Source organism: Vigna radiata, chromosome 9 (genome assembly GCF_000741045.1).
Source record: "Vigna radiata var. radiata cultivar VC1973A chromosome 9, Vradiata_ver6, whole genome shotgun sequence".
Classification (NCBI taxonomy): domain Eukaryota; kingdom Viridiplantae; phylum Streptophyta; class Magnoliopsida; order Fabales; family Fabaceae; genus Vigna; species Vigna radiata.
In genome coordinates, this window is record NC_028359.1 from 2607026 (window position 1) to 2616765 (window position 9740).

Below are 9740 nucleotides of genomic sequence, written 5' to 3' on the forward strand. Positions count from 1 at the left end.
CCTAAACAATAAAATAGGATTAGCATTTTCCAATGTATCTCATTATCAGGCGCGGAGTGTAAAATGTTTAAATTTTAAACTAAACTCTAATTTTTTAATAACATCTTACATCTGTTTGAATTTATTTTTAAAAAAATATTTAAAATAGATCAATATCGTCCTAAAAAAAGTTATTAAATTTTTTTTTTAAAAAAAAGTTATTGATGCGAATGTTTATCTCCTTTTACAAGTGATAATCGTTATGGACCATTTATTGCTTGGAATGCGACAGAAGATAAAGGTATCACATGCGATATGGGATTTCTGTAAAAAGCTAGGCTACACACTAGTCATTTTGCATTTTTTTAACATCAAAATAATGCATATAAATGTAAATCAAATTTCAAAATTAAATAATTCTTTCCTATAAAAACTACTTTTTGGTTTTTGATTTGAAGTTAGTGTTTTGAAAAATTATTTAACAAATAAAAATTTTATAAAATCAATTTTGAAACAATTTTATTTTATTTTTATCCAATCTGAACTTAAATCAGACCTACATTTTCAAGAATACTTTATAAGAGGTAATCCCTTTCATATTGATATGCTTCCATGAGAGTATTTTCAAAGATGAATACTTGTTTTCATAAAAGACAATTAATTTAATTATGAGTCTAGTATTTTATAATATGTTTAATTTTCTCATTTTTATTTATGGTGAGATTTAAACTACTACTTAAATTCTCAACACTTTTTAAACAAAATTTATTTTTTCAATTAGTTTTGAATTTATTTGAAAAAAATAAATGTTGTAAAAAATTAATTTTTGAAGTAGTTCTGGTTGAAAATAGAAATCAAACCCTATAATTTGTTTATGTTTTGTATATTTCTCTAATCACATGTCCAAACAACTTTTGGTTTTATTTTAATTTATCATAATAGACTACGCTATTTTTTAAAAGTGGTTTATAACCACAGCCAAAACTGTTTTAATATATTTTTAGTGTAGAATCAAATTTAATGTCTACAATAAATGTTATTTTATTTCTTGGAAAATACTTTTTATAATTTTTTTATAACTGTGATAATTCATTTTTAATCTATTTTAAATATACAGACTAATAAAATAACGAGATATAATTTATTGTAAAAAAGTTGATAATAAAAATTGTTATATTGTTTTTTCTCTACATCTATGCAGTCTATTTTTATATAATCGCAGTTCATCTTATTGCAAAACAGTGATCATGCACGAATCATCCTTTTAATACTTTTATAATGATAATTCATGACCCTAATGCCAACCATCCCTCCTTCTTTAAGCCACCTTTTGGGGGCTTTGGATCTAGCACATATAATACTTCAAATGAAAACAACTCAAAGTAATTTTTCTATAGGTCAAAGTTAACTTGTAGTGAGAATAGCATATAGCTAGCAAAAAAGAGTATTTTTTTATAAACACTGTATTTGTATTGGAAAAACTTCTTTTAACAACACCTTTTTTATAACGTATACGTGACTGCTTGTAATTGGTTCGTTTTAAATATTTTTTAAATATAAATTTAAATAGACCAATAAAATGATAACACGTGTCCCGTTATAAAAAAAGCTGTCAAAGAAGTGTTGCCACTATTTCTATTATGCAGCAAAATTCACGAAAAATTATGCAGCAATGTATATTACTTTCCTTTTACTTCTATCGTGTTTTCTCATCAAGATTTACAACTCCTAATGATATTTTTCATATTCTTCCAGTCAATGTTCAACATTTTTCATATATATTATGAAATTAATTAACATGATTTGACTTGATAATTATTGCCATGTGGAAGTAAATTCTACGTTACTGCATGGTCATCTCTTAGTTTACTCTCCAACTTGTAAGAATTGCCTTATAAAAGGCTTCCTAATCCCACACCACCTTCACACCAAATCCATTTTCATTCATAGAAGTTATATAAGATGAAGATGATTTACACTCTTTTTCTTTTCGCTCTTCTCTCATCAGCTTGCTGCCATGCTTTTGTCAATGATTTCTGCGTAGCAAACCTAAAGGGTCCTGATGGCCCTTCAGGCTACGAGTGCAAGCCACCCAACACAGTGACAGTGGATGACTTTGTGTTCTCTGGTTTTGTAGCAGGAAACACCTCAGGGGGAGCTGCAGTAACCCCTGCATTTGTGACTGAACTTCCAGGTGTGAACGGTCTTGGTATATCTGCAGCACGGTTAGACATAGCCAAAGGTGGATTTGTTCCAGTGCACTCACATACTGCTTCGAGTGAAATACTGATAATGGTGAAGGGTGAAATCACTGCAGGGTTCATAACACCTTCTGCAGCTTATCAGAAGACACTGAAACCAGGTGATGTTATGGTTTTCCCACAAGGACTCTTGCATTTCCAAGTGAATTCTGGTAAGGGAAAAGCCACTGCTTTTCTTGCTTTCAGTAATCCAAGCCCAGGAGTACAACTACTTGACCTTCTTTTATTCGGCAACAACTTGCCTTCTCAGTTGATTTCACAAACTACTTTGCTTGATTATGCGCAAGTGAAGAAGCTTAAGGCTATTTTTGGTGGCAGAGGATAGGAACATTGCTCATGAGTTCATCGTTCCTATGTTTGTTTTGTTTCTTATCACAGTCAATAATGATGTTTTGCATGTATTTTCCATTTTCATGTTGAAGATTTCATGAAGGAGAGAGCACGTTGGGAAGTAGGGTTAAGTTAAGATCTGCTTAAACTTGATTAGTTACTTAATTATATCTTCCATCTGATACTGTTTACTTGTGTTATTCAAGAATGATGTCTTAGTATCACTTGTACCAAGATGTGTCTTGTGTAGATGATTTGCAACTAAGCCAAATAATAGTGCATTTGCATATATATGTATATATATATATATATATATATATATATATATATATATATATATATATATATATATATATATATATATATATATATNTATATATATATATATATATATATATATATATATATATATATATATATATATATATATATATATATATATATATATATATATATATATCAACACACTAATAAAATTTTAAGAATTAAGGATGTGAAAAAAAAATTAATATTATTTAGTATATTACAAATTACAAATATCTAAACATATTATTACAGATTTTTTAAAATTTAAATTAAGACTCACATAAATATGTGTAATCAATTTCAAAAAACTTTAAATATTTAAAAATATATTTATATGCATATACTTGATTGAAAACATGGTTTTAAATTTAAAAGAGAAATTTGAAGAAATGTGTAATAAACTGTAAGGTTAAAATAGACCTATATTTTTTAACAACATCAATATTACATTATATAATCAATTTATGCATGTTATCTATAGATATTTGATATTTAAGGAAGAAAATAAATACAAATCTTGATTTTTAATTTTCTAAGAATGTTCAATTTTTATTTGACAAGAAAAATAGTTAGGAATTTTAGAATTTATTAAATTTAAAAGATAATGAAAATAAACGAAGAGATTTTTAACTAGGATGGTCTATGTCTTATCATAAAAGAATAAGAAACATTTAATGGTTTTATCAATAAAGAGTGAGATTTAAGTTATTACATCAATATAATAAAGAAGTCTAAACTCTATTTTAATCCGTAATTATTGTTGAAATCAAATTTGATTCAGATCCTGGTAGATTTAGTCAATTTTTTCCTGCTATATTTTATAATAATAATGTTCCTTACGTCGTTTTTAAGCCACGTAACCACGTTATTGGGGCTTCGGATCTACCACACATTATACCACAACCTTAAATATTACTAAATTGTGTAATTACCCGTTTCTTTAATTTAGTATGTCCCATATAAAATGTTGTATAATTTATATATAATTTTTTTTTTCATATGTATTAACCACTATCAAATGTTTTGGTTTGACTTTAATATATTATTATGCATTTTTTTTATCAATATTAAAATATGTTCTATAAAATGTTATAAGCAAATTATATTTTGTCCTAGATTACATAATAACAGACTAGCTTATTTAGTGATTGCAACTATTAAACACCAAATGAGAAAAAAATAAATCAATTATAAATTTGGTTTTTAAATCTGTCACAGTCATTTGAAAATGGTTTCTAAAGCATTTTTATAAAACTTTTGGTCTCTAAGATTTTTTTTACCATATATTATTTATGATTAATTTCTGAAAAAAAGAATCTGACTAATTGTCTTCAATGAACACTCTTTTTACTAATTAAGATCTTACTTTTGCATTATCTTATAAACTGTGTTTTTGGGGAAGATGGATATTGGATCAAAATTTTGGTAGCCACAAGATAGTTGATTGGGCCGAATAGAGCTAATTCAAAGAGGGCTTTTGCTTCTTGAAGCCCCACAATTTCTTGGCACACCTCCTAAATTTTCAAAATGGCTATTTTACTTTTTATGAAAGTGATTTCCGAATAGTCTGTTCTGAAAATATTCCGAACAAGGTTTTTACAATTTTAATAATATGAGTTTTAATACTAATCAAACATCTTTAGAATGGGATTTCTGAAATGCATGAAGTATTCTGAAATAAGTTTTGCATAACAGAATTCTGGAACAAGTTTTCTAAAACGTATATTAGGAATTAGTTTTCTGGAATGGACTTTCCATAAAACCGTTTCAAAATACATGAAATTTGTTTCAGATAATGATATTTGAGTTATGATATTTTAATCTGTAAATGCACATCAAAGTGAAAAATGATATTTTAATTTTTTTTTCTATTAATATAGGGTTGCATTTAGTGATGATTGTAGAAGCAAAAGCTATGAAAAATTACTCTTTTTTTTTATAAAGACTTAAAAAAATGAAATTTTAGGATAAATGGTGTTTTTAAAATATTCATACTTAATTATTTTAATATTAAAATATTGGGTTAAATATGTTTTTAGTCCCTATATTTTGGGACGATTTTGGTTTTAGTTTCTCTTTCAAAGTACAATTTAGTCCTTCAACTTTAGAAAACTCTGGTTTTAGTCCTTTTTACCAAATTTTTTTAACTTAACATTGAAGCAAAAATGTGTCAAACAGTATAAACAATCCAAATGCTATGATGAAATGTGCTTGAAACAACAAATAACGTTAAAATTTTTTGATAAAAATGATTAAAACTAGAGTTTTATAAAGTTGGAGGACTAAATTATACATTAGTTTAAAAGACGAACTAAAACCAAAATCGCCTCAAAGTATAGAGACTAAAAACATATTTAACCCTGAAATGTTTTAGTAAAATAGAAAAGTTATATTTAACCCTGAAATGTTTTAGTAAAATAGAAAAGTTATAAACAGAATTTTATTATTTAAAAACACATTATTTCTTTTAGCATGCCATTTCTTTTAGCAGTAATGTTCCTTTTCACGATGCTTTCTTAGAAAGTCAGGGGACTAAATATCTATTGTACAAATACTAACTAATTTAACTTATGACTGTTTCTAATAGACAAATTTACATGAGCATTTTTAGCAGGGTTCTTTTTTTTTTTTTTCAATTACGTTTTTATTTATTTATAAAACTTAATTTCAATTCCACATATTTTTAAATGTTAGTACAATAATGTTTTAAGTTATTTATTAATGGTAAAGATGGTTTTAGTTAATTTTCGTTAAGTATAATAATGTATAAGTTTTGATTAAATAATACATATTCGTAGATGTTTTGTCTTTTGATACGTGTTTCCTTCTTTTTTTAACCCAAGAGTACTATAAATAAACTTATAGAATTTGAAATCCATTTTAATATTTTGTTAGACTTAAAAATGTTAATTACGAAACCAAAATAATTATTATTTTTCGTTATAAAGTTTAAATTTTTATTGGCTATAATTTAATTAGTCACCGAATATTTAATTGAAATTAAAAAAATAAATGTAACAATAAAATGGTTTATAAGATGGTAATGAAAAAAGGAAGTAACATAGAAGCTATAAAAACTAATTAAAAAATATGTAAACAAAATTATACACTAAAACAAACCTTTTCAATTAACATTATTAAATCAATGAATAAGATGAGCAAAAAGAGTAAGTTGCGTTACATCCTGTTACAAACATTGCTCCGTAGGTAATAACACTTTCAAGTTTAAATTATACGATTATAAGACTTTTATTGATCAAAACTACTTTTAATAATTAGAAATTTTTACCAACTTTTTCTTACATAAAATTATCTTGTAATTAATAGTCGAGAAAAATTTCTAGTTAATATTGATAAAAGAAATTTCATCTAAACGACAATAGATATTAATAGTAAAAAATATATTTTACCTCCTTCAAAAATAGCCTAATATTAATTGAAAAATAATAATAATGTATAAAAGAAATTATAATTTTATAAATAAAAATATTCATATTAACATTCACATTATACATTTTGATATTTTCTTTTTAAAAATACATTCACTAAATAGAGATAAATTTAATTTTGTAAAAGAAAATTAAATTAATTTATGATATTGTCATCGTGTCACTTTTTATACTTTGTGTAAGATCTTAGAAAATAGAATATCAGAATTGATAGGTATTTCAAAATAATGAGATCAAATATTTTAAAGTTAAATAATTGAATAATAGAAATTCTTAAACTCATCTCATTATCAAAAACACTTATCATCTCTGTACAAACCTTTCTCCTAGCTTTCTATGCATTCTCTCTACGATTTCTAATGTCTAAATAATTTGTTTGATGATCAAGAGGTGTCTGAGTGATCATTGTGAAAAATCTTTCCATTATATTCGATTACTTTTTCTTATAGAGCAAGTAAGTTTCTGTTCATTTTTCCTTTAATTCTTCGGTCAAATTCATGCATAGGGATTCTCTTTGCATTTGTTAGATTATTTTTCTACCTATCTCTTTGTCGATCAGAGGTCCTAAGGACTTGCTCTCATCATGCTCTTGTGGTTTGTAGGTTTTTCTAGAGTTTTTGAGCTCGAAGTAAGAACAACTTGTGTAGAGCGGTGGTAGTTTCTTTTAAGGTAAGGGAAGCTAGTTTTATGATTTGAATATTTAATTTCAATTATGCATGATGAATTTCTATAATGATGGTACGATTTAGTTATGTTAGAAATAAATGGCTTGGTGAGAATGTTGTTTTGATTTAATGGAATTGGGGGTATAATGCTTGATGTATTGTATGAGTATGTGTTTGATTGTATTAACTTTGTTGATGATAATTTAGTAAAATGGTTTTGTTATATTTGGTTGGATATTTGAATTGGAAATTGAGATTGTAGAAATCTAGATCATTTTGGTCAAAAGATGAGGTGTTGGTAGTTGACTTTTGGAAGAAACGGTAAAACAGAAGAATGAGAATTTGATATTTCTGGTAATGTCATTTAGGGTTGGTTTGGATGCTGGTTGAACATGTAGATGGTTTATATTTCATATTAGATGATAAGTTGTGTTACTCATTTACTTTTAAATGTATTTTAGAGGTCTTGAATAGTGAATTTTAGAATTAGAAGTTTGTAAATAAAATGGAAAGTTTGGGATTTGCTTTTGAGTCCATTTGAACTTGTTCAGACCTCTAAATTGCTTGGTCAAGAGTAAGAATTGATAAATTTGAATTTGGTCCATAAATTAGGGAATTTAGTTGAAATTGGATGGGAATTTCATGGTAGAATGATTCAAAACTTGTCTCGATTGAGTCATATGTATATAAACATGTTAATTGTAGTGTATATTTGCATTTAGGAATATTAGATGTTGGTAGAAATGCACGGGAGAGGACATGAGAGGTTGAAGTGGTGTTCTTGATAGATTTGGAGGGTTGTTGATTTATGTAGAGGGGTTGGGCGAGTAAACTACTCGCTAGGCGACTAAATAAGGGTTCTGACAGTGAGTTTCAAGGGTTGGGCGATCTTTCTCGTTGGTTTGTGAGATTTCTCTGTTTTAGCACTAGTTGGGAGAACGAGTCTGGGTTTCATTGGTTTTCATGGATTTTCTCTTCTGTGCTTAGTTGTGAATGATAAGATGTTGTACCTTATATTTTGTGATATGATTAAAAGGTGTGATGACATGTGAATGATGATATAAGGAGTTTAAGGAGAATTCCTTCGTAATAGTTATGTGTGTAAGTATATGTATTAATATAGGAAGCTAGTAATTAAAAATTATTCTGACGCTCTCCAATCTCAAGAAGGGAATGATGATTATGTGGTGGAAAGTAACAGAAGGTCCCTAGTCTATTGGTTATTTATTAGCTATATGCTTGAAAGGATTAACCTTAGAGTGTGGTGATTGTTGATGAGGATATTGTTTGTTCCATCTTAAAGGCAGAGTTTCTATAGTTTGACATCAAAACATGTATCCGATGGTCAGTCTAGAGTTAGATATTGAAATATGAGTGAATATTGTTTAGTGATTGATAGTTGAACTATTTTTAATAAAGGATATAAATGATGCTTATAACAATCTTTCATAAACTAGCTTACACTTTCCTTGTGTTTTTGTGTTTGTTCATCTCTTGGATCACAACGATCATCTTTATGACGTAAGAAAATGTGAAGTTGTCCCTAGATCAGATATTAGGTAGCGGTGATGAAGCAGAAGACCAGTCTTAGACTTCTTTTGTGTCTGATATTGTGTATATATGTTTATAGTTGTGTATTGTTTATTTTTTTTATAAACTTCTACCTGCAGGTAAAGAGTTGTGTTGAATAACATTTTATCTTCTTTTCTAGTATATGTCATACTATTATGATTCCTCTTGGATAATTGTAAAAATTTATATATATTTTCCTCATTATTGTTCTAGTTTTATTGATGTGTAATCTATATTATAATAGTGATAGTATTAAAATTTTGGAATGTCACACCTTGTGAATTTTAACCGATATAAAAAATTTTCACTACCTTAAGGTAAAGAGTTTAATTTAGATTCACATTGGAAACATCTAAAGTATTATATTTTAAACCAAAACTATGGACGACAAACTTTTATCACGTTTATGTTTATTTCCTTTTTAAGAAAAATCCAAAGAAAGATTAATTAAATTGAGAGCAATGAGATGGTTGGGAGGTTGTGTGTGGATGATGAAGGTGTAATAATGAGAGGTGATAGCGTGGGTTAATGGTGGACTAATATTTCTGTTCAAGACTAAACAGATGAAGTACTCTTAATTCAACGTTATTATTTAGTATCAAGAAAAACTTGTTTTTCTTACAAACAAATATTAAAACACATACAACGTAACTAAAATTGAAAACTCCCCGTAAGTGTGCAAACTAAAACTTAAGGAAAATTCAAATCATTCTATAAAAAGACAACACACAATATCCTCTTTTCTTTCTCCAATATATATCTTAGTGATACTTAAAATTTAAGTTAATGATAAATTTAAATATTTTGATTATGTTTTTGTGAAACTTTTATTGTATATTGAGTACAAAAAATATATATTTTTTGATTTAGTTTTTGTGATTTAATTCTCTCAATCGATTATTTTTTCATCCTTCATTATATAATTATATAATTATATAATTTTATAATTTTATAATTTTATAATTTTATAATTATTAAATTACAATAACTTTTTAAACACTAACTCTTCTTAATATCAACAATGTGTATGATTTAAAATTATAAAATTACAAAATCACAAAATTGACAATTAAGTAAAATAATACACAAGATAACAACCGACTTAAGCACAAAAATTAAATGACAGAATCTCAATTAAAAAATAATATATTATTTCATACTTAATAAACGATAAAAAA

General features: G+C 26.4%; 1 protein-coding gene across 1 annotated transcript; it reads left to right on the forward strand.

Annotated features, from left to right (window-relative positions):
- Positions 1 to 1891: 1891 nt before the first annotated feature.
- Positions 1892 to 2859, forward strand: LOC106773826 (auxin-binding protein ABP19a). The gene has a single exon (XM_014660581.2). It carries the CDS (start codon positions 1942 to 1944, stop codon positions 2563 to 2565), a length of 624 nt encoding a protein of 207 aa, XP_014516067.1. The 5' UTR covers positions 1892 to 1941; the 3' UTR covers positions 2566 to 2859.
- Positions 2860 to 9740: the final 6881 nt, after the last annotated feature.